The sequence below is a fragment of the Mus caroli genome, unplaced genomic scaffold (assembly GCF_978045245.1).
Source record: "Mus caroli unplaced genomic scaffold, Mus_caroli_1 scaffold_14, whole genome shotgun sequence".
NCBI lineage: Eukaryota > Metazoa > Chordata > Mammalia > Rodentia > Muridae > Mus > Mus caroli.
The window spans coordinates 72,718,633-72,737,953 of record NW_028227269.1 but is presented as its reverse complement, the minus strand read 5'-3'; the positions used below and the strand labels follow the sequence as shown (position 1 = coordinate 72,737,953).

At 38.5% G+C, this 19,321-nt stretch overlaps 1 protein-coding gene across 5 annotated transcripts in view; it reads right to left on the bottom strand.

Moving 5' to 3' along the window:
* Window positions 1–662: 662 nt before the first annotated feature.
* Syt16 (synaptotagmin 16) overlaps window positions 663–19,321 on the bottom strand; it is a 284,749-nt gene continuing 266,090 nt past the window's right edge. For 2 of the 5 annotated variants that reach the window (XM_085830462.1, XM_029484285.2), the window contains one exon: window positions 663–3,018. In XM_085830462.1, coding sequence (XP_085686588.1) covers window positions 2,705–3,018 — 314 coding nt within the window. In that variant the 3' untranslated portion in view covers window positions 663–2,704. The remainder of the gene's footprint in view (window positions 3,019–19,321) is intronic. The other 3 variants (XM_021179479.3, XM_085830463.1, XM_029484288.2) reach the window with 2 other exon arrangements.

Sequence of the window (19,321 nt, the reverse complement as noted above, 5' to 3'; positions counted from 1 at the left end):
AGAAAATCAGCAATCGTCAGAGGGAGCAGTGAGTACAACAGCCACCACCATAACTGGTGAAACCAATTCAGCCCCGAAAGAAGGCCCACGATGAGACGTCTCCATAAAGCCGGTGTGTCTCCTACCCTTAGTGATGTTATTTTACAAGCACACACTTTAGGAACAGAACCATCATGCAACAAAACTCGGTACCGCTTCCACATCAAACCCCGCACAAGATATTAATCATTAGCTAGCGAAAACAGGCAAAATGCAGCTCTCCCACCACAGAGCCAACTAATTATCTTTCAGAACTCTTTTGAGAAGCAAATGTAGCTGTAAAGGCTCAAGTGAAAAACATGTTAAATGCATTTGGGTCTAGACTTTGCCAAGAAAATAAGAGAGTCTAAGTGCACAAAATCCAAAGATCTTCCTAAAGCAGAATTTCAAATCAAGGTTCAAAAAAAAAAAAAAAAAGTTCAGCCTCAACATTTCAGTGCATCTTGTCTTTAGAATTTGATGTCTGCACCATCCGCTGAGGGTGAATGCTGCTGTATAATCAAGATGCACACGTGTTATACGATGAGTACCACTAACCAAAAAGAACATGCTTTTCCCCTTAAAAGGGGAAATGTTGTAAACGTCATCCTAAGCTCACTATACCAGCAAAAAACCCCAAACTGAGTGAGTCAAGGAGCAGAACAGAAAGCAGAGTTGATTAGTAGGGACCCCAAAGCCATGGATGCAGGCAACATGTAGAACAGGCAAATGTGAGCGAGCAAGCGAGGGAAATCCAGGGCTGTCTGGACAATATATACAGATTTTTTTCAAATGTAAATTTGAAAATGAATGCTGCTATTATGCCAGCAGCAGAAAGGGAAGCACAACGAGGCTGCTCGGCTTCCCCTTCAGCACAAGGCACACAGAGAGGGAAGGATGTGAAAAGCCAATTCTTTGCCGCTCCTCTATCAATTGCACTCAGTTCTACCCCCGTGACACAGTCGCACTGCAAAGACCACTGGGCAGTTAGTGGGCAAGATGCTGAGAAGACACTCCGAGGTCTTCTCAAGGAAGGTAGGGGAATCTGGCGGGCTTAAGAAAAGACCTAGGGATACTAGTTTATTCTGCAAATGCTCACCCCTCTGTATAACATTGTTTCTTCCTCAGATCTGATTCCTGTGATCTGGTAGAGTTTTCCTGTGCCCTTGTCTGGTCTTGTCAGGATATCCATTATGAAGTGCAAGGAATAAATACGTTCTTCAAGTGTTGCAGCCTACGCTTACAATCTGTCAAAATGTAGAGCTGTGGGGGAAGTTCTGTGGCTTTGACTGCGTGTATCCGTCACTAGCTATCACTCTTCCCGAAGACAGGACAGAAGTCAACAAGAAAACATAAAACTCTAAAAAGAAGTGGTGGGGCCCTTGCTCAGAGAACCTGGAACATTGAGCAAGGGGTTAAGGGTGGATCCCTTCCTCCTCATCACTTCCAGGTAAAAGACACCAAAACTAAGCACTCAGATCTGAGAAATTAAAGTGCACCGCATAAAATGTAAAAGCCACTCATAAGTAAAACCAGATCCATACAAGGTTAGCATTGGGGAATAAATAGCATGTGTCCACAGACATGGACTCACTAAAACATTTTGTTGCACACGTAAGAAATATCAGTGCTGGGTCCTTTAAATGCTCTGAGAATTCAGTGTCATACCATATCAAACGGTGATATTTCTTCATTCAGAGGATTTCACATGTTCATTCCCTTTAAGTCAATCAAATTAGGATTTATTGAGATCCACTGTAGGCATCTTTCTATATTCTACTGGCAAGGTACATAGCATAAAGATGAATGTGAATGTGATTGGCATGCAGAAATACATACAAAAAATACATGTGAGAGTTAGTACAATTATCTATAGAAAAGGTATAATCCAAATGAATGACAAATTCAGAAACATCGAGAAAGCCAAGACTTAAATTATCTTCTAGGTTTTCCTCTTCTTTGGGTGCCGATTCGGTAAGAAAGCACAAAATCCGTGATTTTTGGAAATCTTAAATATTCAAAAAGAGACAGGTCAGCTAATAGTCAGTTTTTAACTGTTTTACAGCTTCCATATGATTCGTCTAACCCAATTCTTTTAGAAACCATGATATCTAATTGAGATAAAAAGAGACTTTTCATGAATACAAATTTATTTTACACCACAAGTTTATAACAATTACCTCTTAAGTAAATAGGGCTCTTTTTTTTTTTTTCATAAAGAGAATAGGGGTGGCAGAGGATTGTGGATTGGTTACATCCTTCCTTGGCACTCAGGATCTGATTCATGTCTGTTTTGGAATTTTGAACACTGAGAAGAGTCTGATTCATACACCTCAGTGATGGAAAACAGTAACGTTTATAGCTCCTTTGAAATCTCAGGCTATTCTCCCAGCAAAGAGAGACAGCAGGAGGAAGCCGCACCACATAGTGCGAACCAAAACACAATCATCCATCAGCACAGATTGTGACATAACCACTGGTCTCAACCAGATACCATTGCCCATACTGCGTATGTAGGCTTCCTTTCATGACAACATTTAAACTCAAATCAAACCGTTGAAACTGTCCCAAGCCACAGAATGACCTAAGTTTAGTACAATTCTCCGTTTGAAAGCTCTTCCGCCCCCAATGATCTGACTCATGTCAGATAATCAAGGCTGACATAACACGAATGCTGTTGGTAAACCTAGGATTCCAACAGTGTATGCCACCGGCAGGTCTGCTGGCCCTTGCATTCCTTCATTTCCTCCCAGTGTTCCTGCTCCTCCTCCCCACTGCTGTTCTGGCCCAGAGCGACCCAGCCAATCATCTCTTTACGCTTCATAGTGCGCCTGCTGTAAATGGAAATCATCAAGGTGACGTCCGAGAGCTGGAAGAGGGCCACCTGGAAGACAAAGGTCTCTTTATAGACAGGATTGGGTTGGCCACGCCGAATGGACGTCTTGCAGCGGGACATCTCTTGCCCCACACAGTTGAGGAGGAAGAGTTTTCCATATGTATCTACAGGAAAAGCAGAGAAGAGAAGGATGAGAAACCATCAGCGCTTTGCACTGCACTGGCTAAGTTGTCATCTTTACATTGACTTCACATTCCTCCATGCCATGGTATTCTTCAGGCCTGGTCTTTGCTGCTGAACCACCACATCTTGCATAAATTACTAAGGAAAAGGATTGTTTTATGTCTATGGTTACATACGACTCACAGTCTGGCATACTCATGAAGCGCATTAGAACTTCTCTTTGTACAGGGTATGTATGGAGGTGCACAGGCCCATGTGCAATGGGAGCCGTGTGAACTCAGAAAGAGTCTTGATTTATGTATTGGATGTGCATTCTTTTCTCCATAGCCAAATTATTGTTTTATGTCTTGGCTGGAGTATATCTTCTCTTCTTGCTCTCCATACAGTCTACCCATTCTCTGGACCATCTCATGCTGGAACTCTGGGCCACAAGCTTCACCCCCTGCTCCCCTGTGTGCTCCACCAATTCCCTGATATCCCAGAGGCCATCCCCTTCCCTTAACCTCTGTCAGCACAGTTGAATTTGCACAACACTTTATCCAGAATCCTTGCTGACTCTGCCTCCACCAGCACCTCACTGACCCTACCTCAGCACTCATCATCACTGTGTGGTTTTTTTGTCTGCAAACTGCCAGTCCCTCAAAGCAAAAGAGAGGGGTTGCCTTGCTTGGCACAAAACCCCCATGCCTGACCTAGTACAACATGGGGGCGAGACTTTCAACAACTATTTTATGATGAATATTCATGAACAGACAGAAAGTTAAACCTTTGTTTTCTTTTGAATTCATGTTTTCAAGCAAGAAACTCAAGTAAAACCACCCATTTTAAGACCCTTATACTAAAAGACTATGAAGTGCTGACTAATTCCTGTTTTCAGTTGCCAAAAGGAAAAGGAAGCATTTACCAACGTCATCTACTTTGGCTAAAATTTCTGAATGAATCATTATAAAGAAAATTATCCGCACAAATCTGTTATTAAAATCACTTCATTGATAATGTTTGGACTTTTAATAAAAGTTTTGCTTCTACCTTAGATTCACAATACCATAAAAAATGTTTATGTGTTCCTAAGTTTCCTCTGTCTATTCTCTGTTCAGTGAGGACAGAAGCCTTGAGTTTGCAGCTCACTTCCCCAGCTAACTACCAGTCAAACTGTTCAAAAGCATAAACCCAGATATCTGTAATTTCCTCTCAGCGCATTGTGAGGTAGGAAGCAAATTACAACCTACGGTTTTCTTTGTATGTTGATCTTTTTTTTTTTTTTCTATTCCGGGTTGATGTGTTATTTTATGCACTTATCTGCTGAGAAACACAAGGTGTGAGATTGCACTTCAGGTGTGAAAACACTTCTCTGTCTCAGAAACAGGGCTCTCCACTCCTCAAACTGTTCCCTGGAGAAGCTGTCAACAGACCCACAATGGGAATGAGCCTGTGCCTCTGCATCTGTCCAGCAGCAGCAGGGGCCCTGGATGCAAGCTCACTGCAGGCATTGATCTGCTCAGGCGATCCTGCCAGTTAGAGCAGTGGGGATGGAGTCAATCTTTCAAACAAAGACTTGTTCATTTTGCAAAGAAAATTCTGAACTTCGGCCTGTCTCAGGATAGATCTCTAATTACAAGAAAGGCCACTTACCATTAACATCACCACTATGTGACATAGGTACATGGCACCGAAAGACCATTATATAAGCAAGCAATTCAACACAGGGTCACCAGATCAAAGGAAGAGACACTGTCCAGTTCAAAAAGGGAAGCTTTAGTCAATGTGTCTGGAAATTCCTGCCTATGAGAAACTGGCAGACACACAACGAGAGTCTTCTGGGGTCCCACAACTGACTCCAGTGAACTGGTAAGACTAATACCAGTGCACTAATACAGAGTGCAGTTAGCCAAACACCCAACTCAAATGAGTCCTATTTTATTTCTTTAGAAATTGATCACAGAAGTTATAAAACAACATTGAGCAAAAATTTAACTTATAAAGATTCAGAACACGTTACAGTGGCTTTAGTAACTCAAGCATCAGCAACAGAATACAAGAGATGGAAGAGAGAATCTCGGATGCAGAAGATTCCATAGAGAACATGGGCACAAAAATAAAAAAAAAATGCAAAATGCAAAAAACTCAAAACATCCAGGAAATCCAGAACACAATGAGAAGATTAAACCTACGGATAATAGGAGTAGATAAGAATGAAGATTTTCAACTTAAAGGGCCAGCAAATATCTTCAACAAAATTATACAAGAAAAATTCCCTAACCTAAAGAAAGAGATGCCCATGAACATACAAGAAGCCTAGAGAACTCCAAATAGACTGGACCAGAAAGGAAATTCCTCCCAACACATAAAAATCAGAACAACAAATGCAATAAATAAAGATAGAATATTAAAAGCAATAAGGGGAAAAGGTCAAGTAACATATAAAGGCAGGCCTATTAGAATTACACCAGACTTCTCACCAGAGACAATGAAAGCCAGAAGATCCTGGACAGATGTTATGCAGACCCTAAGAAAACACAAATGCCAACCCAGGCTACTATACCCAGCAAAACTCTCAATTACCATAGATGGCAAAACCAAAGTATTCCATGATAAAACCAAATTCACACAATATCTTTCCACAAATCCAGAACTTCAAAGGATAATAAAGGGAAAACACTAAAACAAGGATGGAAACTACACCCTAGAAAAAGCAAGAAAGTAATCCTTCAACAAACCTAAAAGAAGACAGCTGCAAGAACAGAATCCCAACGTTAACAACAAAAATGACAGGAAGCAACAATTTCTTTTCTTTAATTTCTCTTAATATCAATAGACTCAATTCCCCAATAAAAATACATGGACTAATGGACTGGCTACACAAACAGGACCCAACATTTTGCTGCTTACAAAAAACCCACATCAGGGAAAAAGACAGACACTACCTCAGAGTGAAAGGCTGGAAAACAATTTTCCAAGCAAATGGTCTGAAGAAACAAGCTGGAGTAGCCATTCTAATATCGAATAAAATTGACTTCCAACCCAAAGTTATCAAAAAAGACAAGGAGGGGCACTTCATACTCATCAAAGGTAAAATCTACCAAGATGAACTCTCAAATCTGAATATCTATGCTCCAAATACATGGGCAGCCACATTCATTAAAGAAATTTTAGGAAAGCTCAAAGCACACATTGTACCTCACACAATAATAGTGGGAGACTTCAACACCCCACTCTCACCAATGGACAGATCCTGGAAACAGAAACTAAACAGAAACACGTGGACAATAACAGAAGTTATGAAACAAATGGATTTAATAGATATCTACAGAACACTTTATCCTAAAAAAAGGATATACCTTCTTCTCAGCACCACATGGTACCTCCTCCAAAATTGACCATATAATTATTCACAAAACAAGCCTCCACAGATACAAAAATATTGAAATTATCACCTGCATCATATCTGATCACCACAGACTAAGACTGATCTTCAATAACAACATAAATAGAAAGCCAACATTCACCTGGAAACTGAACAACACTCTAATCAATGATTCCTTGGTCAAGGATGAAATAAAGAAAGAAATTAAAAACTTTTTAGAGTTTAATGAAAATGTGGCCACAACATACCCAAACATATGGGACACAATGAAGGTAGTCCTAAGAGGAAAACTCATAGCCCTGAGTGCCTCCAAAAAGAAACTAGAGAGAGCATACTCTAGCAGCCTGACAGCACACCTAGAAGCTCTAGAACTAAAGGAAGCAAATTCACCCAAGAGGAGTAGATGGCAGGAAATAATCAAACTCAGGGCTAAAATCAACCAAGTGGAAACAAAAAGAACTATTCAGAGAATCAACAAAACCAGGAGCTGGTTCTTTGAGAAAATCAACAAGATAGATAAACCTTTAGCCAGACTAACTAGAGGGCACAGGGAAAGTATCCTAATTAACAAAATCAGAAATGAAAAAGGAGACATAACAACAGAACCTGAGGAAATCCAAAACATCATCAGATCCTACTACAAAAGGCTATACTCAACAAAACTAGAAAACCTGGATGAAATGGACAAACAAAACTAGAAAACCTGGATGAAATGAACAATTTCCTTGACAGATACCAGGTACCAAAGTTAAATCAGGATCATATTAACAATCTAAACAATCCCATTTCCCCCAAAGAAATAGAAGCAGTCATCAATAGTCTCCCAACCAAAAAAGCCCAGGACCAGATGGGTTTAGTGCAGAATTCTATCAGACCTTTAAAGAAGACCTAATTCCAACTCTCCTCAAACTATTCCACAAAAATAGAAACAGAAGGTACTCTACCCAATTCACTCTATAAAGCCACAATTACTCTGATACCTGAACCACACAAAGATCCAACAAAGAAAGAGAACTTCAGACCAATTTCCCTTATGAGTATTGATGCAAAATTACTCAATAAAATTCTCGCTAACTGAATACAAGAACTTATCAAAACAATCATCCATCATGACCAAGTAGGCTTCATCCCAGGGATGCAGGGATGGTTTAATATACAGAAATCCATCAACATAATCCACTATATGAACAAACTCAAAGACAAAAACCACATGATCATCTCCTTAGATGCTGAGAAAGCATTCGACAAAATCCAACACCCATTCATGATAAAGTCTTGGAAAGATCAGGAATTCAAGGCCCATACTTAAACATAATAAAAGCAACATACAGCAAACCAGTAGCCAACATCAAACAACATGGAGAGAAACTCAAAGCAATCCCACTAAAATCAGGAACTAGATAAGGCTGCCCACTTTCTCCCTACCTATTCAATATAGTACTTGAAGTCCTAGCCAGAGCAATTTGACAACAAAAGGAGATCAAGGGGATACAAATTGGAAAGGAAAAAGTCAAATATCACTATTTGCAGATGATATGATAGTATATCTTTGTGACCCCGAAAATTCCACCAGAGAACTCCTAAACCTGATAAACAGCTTCCGTGCAACAGCTGAATATAAAATTAACTCAAACAAATCAATGGCCTTTCTCTACACAAAGGATAAATAGACGGAGAAAAAAATTAGGGAAACAACACCCTTCAAAATAGTCACAAATAATATAAAACACCTTGGTGTGACTCTAACTAAGCAAATGAAATATCTGTATGATAAGAACTTCAAGTCTCTGAAGAAAGAAATTAAAGAGGATCTCCGAGGATGGAAAGATCTCCCATGGTCACGGATTGGCAGAATTAATATAGTCAAAATGGCTATCCTGCCGAAAGCAATTCAACGCAATCCCCATCAAAATTCCAACTCAATTCTTCACTGAGTTAGAAAGGGCAATTTGCAAATTCATCTGGAATACAAAGAAACTAGGATAGCCACAACTATTCTCAACAATAAAAGAACCTCTGGTGGAATCACCATGCCTGACCTAAAGCTGTACTACAGAGCAATTGTGATAAATACTGCATAGTACTGGTACAGTGAAAGACAGGTAGATCAATGGAATAGAATTGAAGACCCAGAAATGAATCCACACACCTATGGTCACTTGATCTTTGACAAGGAAGCTAAAACCATCCAGTGGAAAAAAGACAGCATTTTCAAATAATTGTGCTGGCACAACTGGCGTTATCATGTAGAAGAATGTAAATTGATCCATTCTTATCTCCTTGTACAAAGTTCAAGTCTAAGTGGATCAAAGACCTCCACATAAAACGAGAGACACTGAAATTAATAGAGGAGAAAGTGGAGAAAAGCCTCAAAGATATGGCACAGGGGGAAAATTCCTAAACAGAAAAGCAATGGCTTGTGCTATAAGATCAAGAATTGACAAATGGGACCTCATAAAATTGCAAAGCCTCTGTAAGGCAAAAGACACTGTCAATAAGACAAAAAGGCCACCAACAGATTGGGAAGGGATTTTTACCAATCCTAAATCTGATAGGGGACTAATATCTAATATATACAAAGAGCTCAAGTAGCTGGACTCCAGAAATTCAAATAACCCCATTAAAAATGGGGTACAGAGCTAAACAAAGAATTCTCAACTGAGTAATACTGAATGGCTGAAAATCACCTGAAACAATGTTCAACATCCTTAATCATCAGGGAAATGCAAATCAAAACAATCTTGAGATTCCACCTCACACCAATCAGGATGACTAAGATCAAAAATTCAGGTGACAGCAGATGCTTGTGAGGATGTGGAGAAAGAGGAACACTCCTCCATTGCTGGTGGAATTGCAGACTTGTACAACCACTCTGGAAGAACCAGCAATACCTCTCCTGGGCATATACCCAGAAGATGTTCCAACTGGTAATAAGGACACATGCTCCACTATGTTCATAGCAGCCTTACTTATAATAGCCAGAAGTGGAAAGGACCCAGATGTCCCTCAACAGAAGAATGGATACAGAAAATGTGGTACATTTACACAATGGAGTACTACTCAGCTATTAAAAACAATGAATTTTTGAAATTCTTGTGCAAATGGATGTATCTGGATGATATCATCCTGAGTGAGGTAACCCAATCACAAAAGAAGTCACTTGATATGCACTCACTAATAATTGGATATTAGCCCAGAAACTTAGAATACCCAAGATACAATTTGCAAAACACAAGAAAAATTAAGAAGAGGGAAGACCAACGTGTAGATACTTCATTCTTCCTTAGAATATGGACCAAAATACCCATGAAAAGAGTTACAGAGACAAAGTTTGGAGCTAAGATGAAAGAATGGGCTATCCAGAGACTACCCCACCTGGGTATCCATCCCATAATCAGCCACCAAACCCAGACACTATTGCATATGCCAGCAAGATTTTGCTGAAGGGACCCTGATATCGCTGTCTCATATGAGGCTTTGCCAGTGCCTGGCAAATACAGAAGTGGATGCTCACAGTCATCTATAAGATGGAACACAAGGCCCCCAATGGAGAAGCTAGATAAAGCACCCAAGGAGCTGAAGGGGTTTGCAACCCTATAGGTGGAACAACAATATGAACTAACCAGTACCCCCAGAGCTCATATCTCTAGCTGCATATGTATTAGAAGATGGCCTAGTTGGCCATCATTGGGAAGAGAGGCCCCTTGGTCTTGCAAACTTTATATGCCCCAGTACAGGGGAACGCCAGGGCCAAGAAGTGCGAGTGGGTGGGTAGGGGAGCAGGGCGGGGGGATTGTATAGGGAACTTTTGGGATAGCATTTGAAATGCAAATAAAGAAAATATCTAATAAAAAAAAGTAAATAAGAACTTGGGTGTAACAGTTCACTTCTGTAATTCCAGCACATGAGAGGCCAAGACAGAAGGTTTGTTATGAGATTGAAACTACCTGGGCTCACATAGTCTAGGCTTACTAAGCTATATAGTTATACAGTCTCAAAACCAACTAAGTAGCCATATTGACAATTCTTTTTTTTTTTTTTTTAAGTTACTGTTTTCTGGTTTTTGTTGTTGTTGTTGTTTTGTTTTGTTTTCGTTTTAGTTTGGTTTTTGTTTTTTTAAGGCTTTTTCTTCATTTCATTTTTATATTAGATATTTTCTTCATTTACATTTCAAATGCTATCCCGAAAGTTCCCTATACCCTCTCCCTGCCCTGTTCTCAACCCATCCACTCCTGCTTCCTGGCCCTGGCATCCCCCTGTATTGAGGCATATGATCTTCGCAAGACCAAGGGCCTCTCCTCCCATTGATGGCTGACTATGCCATCCTCTGCTACATATTGACAATTCTTAAGCCTCCCTCTTTGGCACGTTCATGCTCTAAAGTTATAGTTTATCACTTCCATGGATGTTTATAGATCTTTACCACATGTAAACAAAAGAAATCAAAAACATATTTAAGGTGTTTTTGTACAATAATATATTTATCATTCTGGTGTATATCTTCCTAAATCTTGTTTTGTTTTTTTTTCCTTTTTAGCAGCCATGCAGCAGTTTAATGATGAAAATATATCAGTATTTTATCATATTGCAGAAACATGTTGTCAACCAAAAGCACACAAACACCTTTAAAGGAAAACTTGTAAATGGTTATCATGGCAAACAATTTCAGTGGAGAGCAGTAGCTTAGCCAAGTGCTCTCCTGACCTCGCATTTCCATATGCTACACTTTGAATATGTGTTATAATAGAACATACTTTGGAGAGATGGCTCATATAGTTGGGGAACATAAATATAATTAGCATATAACATAGTGAGTGATAACTAGCACCTAGCGAAGATCATATGCCTCAATACTTTTTCACTCAACATTAAATTTTTAAATAGTATCTCTATATGTGTGAGACAGACAGACAAATACATTTGTTTTCTATATGTACTGTTCTGATGTATTAATGAATGCCAGCTTGTTTACCATTTTTATAAAGGACATTTGTTTGTAACAGCCAAGAAACACAAAGGCATTAGTAACTGTTTTTCTGTGTACTCTACTGTCAACAGTCTCTCCCAGAGATCTGAGTGGATGTTTGTGTTTTTATAAATTCTAGATATGAAATCTTTTTGCTACTTGTATTTACTGACAATATTTTCTCCCTGTCAGTGGCTTCCCTTCTTGCTGTATTTAAAGTGACTTTCATAGTATTTTAAAATTTATTTTGAAGTTTATTAGTCTTTCTTCTTAGTGAATTCTTCATCATTTATTTAGTTTTACCACTAAAACATCCTACCCAAAGTCTATACTCTCTTCTAGTTTCCTCTGTAAGTTCTAATTTTTTCCTTTGATATTTAATCTGGCTAAAATTAATATTTTGGTAGGAGATAAGGAGCTAACTATTTTTTCTATATGAGAAAGAGTATTCAGTATATTATCCAATATATAACCCATGGTCATGTCTTGTCAGTCTTCAGAGATCATGCTTGATAATATTTATTATCATCTTAAAATATGTCTTGCTGATTTGGGTAATCTCTATGTCATGTTTAAAATGTGCTTTTATGCTTTATATAGAATTATCCCTATTCATCTTTAAAATGTGACTTTTTAGTTACTTTAAGTTTTAGCTTATTTTAATTATTTAATTGCACATGAATTTCAAAATCATCCTGTCAACATAAAAAAATATATGTATGGTTAGAGGACAAAGAGATGGCTCAGTAGATGCAGGTGCTTGCTACCAATCCTGACATTATGACTTTAATTTCCCAAAACCCACATGGTGAAGGAGGGAAAAAATTCCCTCAAGTTGTACTCTATACATGAGCCTACACACACACACTCACATACACACACACACAATTAAAATATAATGTAAGAATTTTAAAAACTTGGAATTTGTACTAGAACTATACTGTAAATATAAACTAATATAGGAAAAGCTGATGTTTCCAACATATAGAATTCTTTGTCAATGAACATAGTATATCTATCAACTTATCCACTTAGTTTCCTTCTGTTATTTATTTTTTTTCCAAAATGTTTTACCATTCCTTTCACAATCTTCCCACTTGCCATGACTGAAGCTATTCCCTGCTATCTTACATGATGTATTTCTGTTAGAATACTAATACTCTAAAAACTTAATTTGTTAATTTTTACTGATGTACTTGAACACAATTCTAAATGAGTACAAATCTGTAGATATCCTTGTGATTTAATGCAGACAGTCAGATTTTCTATATATAATGTTAGTTTCATTTCTTCCTTTCAAGTTTTACCTATTTTGTTGCTGTGTCTTATGCTATTAAGCTGCCTGGAATGTTACTGTCAAGAAAGTTCTCTCTGGACTGCATATTACTAGGTGCATATCTTTCTAAGATTTCTCCTGTACCAAAGACACTTAAAGTCCTAAAACTAAATTCCCCTAAATTTCTTGCCAGTTAAATCCCAGTTAGATTCCAGTAGTGAATGCTACCCACAAAAGGTCACCGAGTAGAAGAAAATGGAAAATATAATCATTTGTAGTTGACACAGGAGTCTCATTGTGTTCTGGATTTCCTGGATGTTTTGGGTTAGGAGCTTTTTGCCTTTTGCTTTTTCTCTGATTGTTGTGTCAATGTTTTCTACGGTCTCTGCTGCACCCAAGGTTCTCTCTTCTATCTCTTGCATTCTGTTGGTGATCCTTGCATCTATGACTCCTGATCTCTTTCCTATGTTTTCTAACTCCAGGGTTGTCTCCCTTTATGATTTCTTTATTGTTTCTGATTCCATTTTTAGCTCTTGGATGGCTTTGTTCATTTCCTTCGCCTGTTTGGTTGTGTTTTCCTGTAATTCTTTAAGGGATTTTTGTGTTTCCTCTTTAAGAACTTCTACCTGTTTATCTGTGTTCTCTTGTATCTCTTTAAGGGAGTTATTTATGTCCATTTTAAAGTCCTCTATCATCATCATGAGTAGTGATTTTAGATTTGAGTCTTGCTTTTCCAGTGTGATGATGTATTCAGGACTTGCTATGTTGGGAGAATTGGGTTCTGATGATGTCAAGTAACCTTGATTTCTGTTGCTTATGTTCTAATGCCTGCCTCAACTCCCTTCTGAATATCTCTAGTGCTACCTCTCCTCACTATATCTGACTGGAGCTTGCCCTTCCTGTGATCCTGGTTGTGTTAGAACTCCTCATAGTCTGGCTACAGTCTTAATTTGATATTCACCATATATCAGTATTCACCTGCCAACCTTTAATAGACCCTTGTTTCATAAATACTTTAAAAATTTACATTTTTCTGTTTAGAGTTGTAAAGCAACTTGATTTTCAAATACTGAAAGGTGTGAATTTTTATACTTTCTTTCTATTTCTTGTAACATGGGTCAGTTATACATTAGTCAGTTCTTACATGAATCTGTTCTTTTTCCTCTTATTCCCTAAATTAAGCCAAGCACACCAAAGCACACACTTCTAAATTCTGGAGTTTTTAGGATCTCTTTCCCTAGAGCCAGCCACATGTTGGGTGGGCATGTGTCTCCCCTCCTAAGATACAATATTGGCAGTTTTACCCTCTTGGGACATGTATTACCACACTCCATTTTTCTGTCTTCTGATCCTACCTTCTTTATGAATTGGCCCTGACTTCTAAGCTAATTCTAATGCTTGCTTTTTATGAAGGCAGCATTCCAATTAAGATTGTGGGTTACTGTGTCAGTCAGATTTTTGTCTAGAAAACAGAGAATTATCTAGGTATAGTATATCAAAGGATGCTTATTATTAAGATAAGGCACTGGAAGGCTAGAAGATAACTATCAGGAAAATTGTTTTTAGGCACCTGAAACATAGATATCCTGGGACTGTTCTGTGAACAAATATAAACTGTTTATCAGGAATTCTGAACACAATGGACAAGACTCTCCTGTGTCAACTACAAATGATTATATTTTCCCATAACCTCTAAAGAAATAGAAGCAGTCATTAATAGTTTCCCAACTAACAAAAGCCCAGGACCAGATGGGTTTAGTGGACAATTCTATCAGATTTTAAAAGAAGATCTAATACCAATACTCTTCAAACTAGTCCACAAAATAGAAACAGAGGGAACACTACCCAATTTGTTCTATGAAGTCACAATTACACTTATACATAAACCACACAAAAATCAAACACAGAAAGAGAACTTCAGACCAATCTCCCTTATGAACATTGATGCAAAATACTCAATAAAATTCTTGACAACGGAATCCAAGAACACATCATACTGATCATTCACCACCACCAATTAGGCTTCATCCCAGGGATGCACGGTTGCTTCAATATATAGAAATCCATCAAGATAATCCACTACAGAAACAAATTCAAAGAAAAAAACCACAGGATCATTTCATTAGATGCTGAAAAAGCATTTGACAAAATTCAGCATCCCTTCATTTTAAAAGTCTTAGAAAGATCAGGAATTCAAGACCCATACCTAAGCATAGTAAAAGCAATATACAACAAACCAGTAGCCATCATCAAACTAAATGGAGAGAAACTTGAAGCAATCCCACTAAATCAGGGACTAGACAAGGCTGCCCACTCTCTCCCTATCTATTCAATATAGTACTTGAAGTTCTAGCTAGAGCAATTAGACAACAAAAGGAGGTCAAAGGGATGCAAATTGGAAAGGAAGAAGTTAAAATATCACTATTTGCAGATGATATGATAGTATACTTAAGTGACCCCAAAAATTCCACCAGAGAACGCCTAAAGCTGATAAACAACTTAAGCAAAGTGGCTGGATATAAAATTAACTCAAACAAATCAGTAGCCTTCCTCTACTCAAAGGATAAACAGGCTGAGAAAGAAATTAGGGAAACAACACCCTTCACAATAGTCTGAAATAATATTACATACCTTGGTATGACTCTAACCAAGCAAGTGAAAGATCTGTATGACAAGAACTTCAAGCCTCTGAAGAAAGAAATTGAAGAAGATCTCAGAAGATGGAAAGATCTCTCACGCTCATGGATTGGCAGGATTAATCTAGTAAAAATCACCATCTTGCTGAAAGCAATCTACAAACTCAATGCAATCCCCATCAAAATTCCAAATAAATTCTTTCTAGAGTTAGAAAGAGCAATTTGCAAATTCATTTGGAAAAACAAAAAACCTAGGATAGCAAAAACTAGAACTTCTGGGGGAATCACCATTCCTGACCTCAAGCTGTATTACAGAGCAATGGTGATAAAAACACATGGTATTGGTACAGAGACAGGCAGGAAGATCAATGGAACAGAATTGATGACCCAGTAATGAACCCACATACATATGGTCACTTGATATTTGACAAAGGAGCTAACACCATCCAGTGGAAAAAAGACATCATTTTTAACAAATGGTGATGGTTCAACTGTTGGTCAGGATGTAGAAAAATGCAAATCAACCCATTCTTATCTCCTTGTACAAAGCTCAAGTCCAAGTGGATCAAGGACCTCCACATAAAACCAGATACACTGAAACTTATAGAGGAGAAAGTGAGGAAGAGCCTGGAGCACAGGGGCACAGGGGGAAAATTCCTGAACAGAACACCAATGGCTTATGCTCAAGATCAAGATCAAGAATTGACAAATGGAAACTCATAAAATTGCAAAGTTTCTGTAAAGCCAAGTGACTACGTTCTTAACAGTGGCATATGAGCAGCACTGTCCTCTTCAGTCATATCCATAGCCACCCATTCCCATTCAAATACAATCTCTTGCACTGTCTCTCCCCCATGCCCAAGAGAAATATGTACTTCTGCCTCATTAAATTAAAAAAAAGTCTATGATCCTTAGTCAGAGCTTAAAGGGAAATCATCTGACCCCCATTTAGACTGTGGGGGAAAGACACTTAGCATGTTAAGGTGCTGAGACTGTAAGGTTCATCCATTAAAGCATCATAGGTTAATCTATAGTAGCATATCTTATACATCTTGTGGGTTATTTTATTCATTAATAAATTCTGCATTTCATCAAATGCTTATGTTAAAATCTATTGATATAATCATATTTTTCCAAAACTGTAAAAAAAAATCTGTTTGCATCTGGTGTAATCAGTCCTGCTTTCTCATGAATGAGTTAATTTCCTCACCTTCTGTATCATGAAGCTAGATGAGAAGATAGTGGGGATGGAGAATGCAGATGGATGGCATATAGAGGCACATAGGAATACAAGCTTATATCCTTTTATGTGCTAATTTTATCCTTGTGTATTTATTGTGACAGCTGATGTTTTATTTATCTCCACTATTTTGGTTTGTGCTACTTACTTTATATTTTCTAGACCTGTAAAATTATTCATCTATTTTATATCCAGTTAACTGAATTTTATATATTCTCACAATTTGATATAGAGGGGTTTATCATGCACCATGATTTGTTATCTAAAATTAATAGTTCTACTTTCCCATTTTCCTAAATTTCAAAACTTTAATACCATTTTAGAGAATATTTTTAGGTTTATAAAAGGAAAATTTGTCAGAAGGCCGAGAAGATCTCCATGTAGTTCCTGATTCTACATGCGTTGGCTTCCAAAGGTCTCCATGTTGATTATTGTCTTTTAAAACATGACATCAGTTTAAACAGCCAATTCTTGTATGACCTGTTAATCCAGCTTTATAATACCCTCTGATATCTTTGTAACATATTTTATCAGTATTTAGGAGATTTAAAAAAAACAATTCTGAGGACAAAGAATAATTCTCACCATACCAATATCGTTATGCTTTAGGAATCATAGTAAGAACAACTTCGGGGCATGCAGAGCCAGTGTGGAATAGAGGGCCCTGCTGTAAACCCATGCAGTCACAGCCACAGCCACAGGACTGCTGACAAAGATGCCAAACACATATTGTATAAAACTCGGGTATTTCTGACAAATAGTACTGGAAAAGCTGGAAATCTCCATCTGCAGAAGAATGAAGCTAGATCCTTATCTTTCACTTTGTACAAAAATCAATTCGAAATAGATCAAAGACCTTAATGTAAGACTCTGCACATGCTTGGGGAACACATGGCAAGATACAGTTTCAGGTAGAGACTTTCATAAAAAGGACTTTAATAGCCCAGGAAAGGAAGCCAAGAGCTGACAAATGAGATTCCATAAAATCACATCGCTTTTGTACAGCAAAGGCAACAGCCAGACGAAGAGGCAGACTTCAGAAAGGAAGAAAATCATTACTAGCTACACATCTGACAGAGGAGTAACTAAAATACCCAAAGAACTCAATGAAATAGTGAGAAACCAAACAACCCAATCAATAAGTGAGCTAATGGAATGAGCAGGCAGTGCTCAAAAGATGAAGTACAAATGACAGATAGGCACATTAAAAATGTTCAACATATTTAGCCATCAGGAAAATGGAAATTAAAACTATATTGAGACCGCATGTCACCTCATTCAGATTGGCTGTCATTGAGAAAACAGACAATAGATGCTAGAGAGACTGCGAGGCGTGGCGGGGGAGAGAGCAGAACCTCTATGTACTGCTGGCAGGACGCAAACTGGAACAGCCATTATGGGAATCAGTATGGACACTACAAATAGTCTATCCATACAACCCAGGCATATGGCTGAAGGGGTTGGATTCAGTTAGCCACAGAAACACTTGCATACCACATTTACTGCAAATCTGCTCACAAGAGCAGAACTAAGGAAACAAGTTATCTATAAATAATGGATTTTATACCACCATAAAGAATGAAATTATGCTGTTTGTGGAAAGAAAAAAATGGATGCAACTGGAAATCATCCTATTAGGCAAAACAAGCCAGACTCAGAAAGACAAATATCTCCTTTTTTCATTTATGGATCTTGAATTTTCTGCAAACAGGAAAACATCTGTATGTGTATATCTTGAATGTAGAAGTTGGCAAGGTCTAGTAAAAAGGGGAAATGGGGCAACCAGTCCCACAACACCCAGAGGAAGCTCCATTCCCAAGCTCTCTAACACACCTAGGATGATAGGATCAGAGGTGAGGAGGACACATCGGTCCCAACACCACCGGGAGTATCTGGGAACAGTGGGATCCAAGGACGCAGTAACCCTGCCCAACCAGTGGCACTGTTCCTTCCAGTCTAGGCTGGAGCCCTGAGCAAACCTTGGGCCCGAACTCTGCAGCCAGTCCCACAACACCCAGAGGAAGATCCATTCTCAGGCACTCTAACATACCCAGGATCTCAGGATCCCAGGGGTTTGGTCACACCAGAATCTCAGGGACCCAGAGGCAGCTTTACTCCCAGGAGCTCTGACACACCCAGGATCTCAGGATCACAGGATCCCAGAATCACAGGATCCCAGAGGCAGCTGGACTCTGATGAGTTCTGACATAACCAGGATCACAGACAGGACAGGCTCCAGTCAGATATAGCAAGGACAGGTAGCACTAGAGGTATTCAGATGGCAGAAGGCAAGCATAAGAACATAAGCAACAGAAATTAAGGTTGCTTGGCATCATCAGAACCCAATTCTCCCAACATAGCAAGTCCTGGGTACAACATCACACTGGAAAAGCAAGACTCGAATCTAAAAACCACTTCTCATGATGATGATAGAGGACTTTAAGAAGGACATAAATAACTCCCTTAAAGAGATACAAAAGAATACAAGTAAACAGGTAGACCTTTCAGAATTATACCAGACTTATCACCAGAGACTATGAAAGCTAGAAGATTCTGGTCAGATGTCATACAGACCCTAAGAGAACACAAATGCCAGCCCAGACTACTATACCCAGCAAAACTCTCAATTACTATAGATAGAGAAAGCAAGATATTCCATGACAAAACTGAATTTACACAATATCTTTCCACAAATCTAGCCCTACAAAGGATAATAGATGGAAACCACCAACACAAGGATGGAAACTACACCCTAGAAAAAGCAAGAAAGTAATCTTTCAACAAACCCAAAAGAAGATAGTC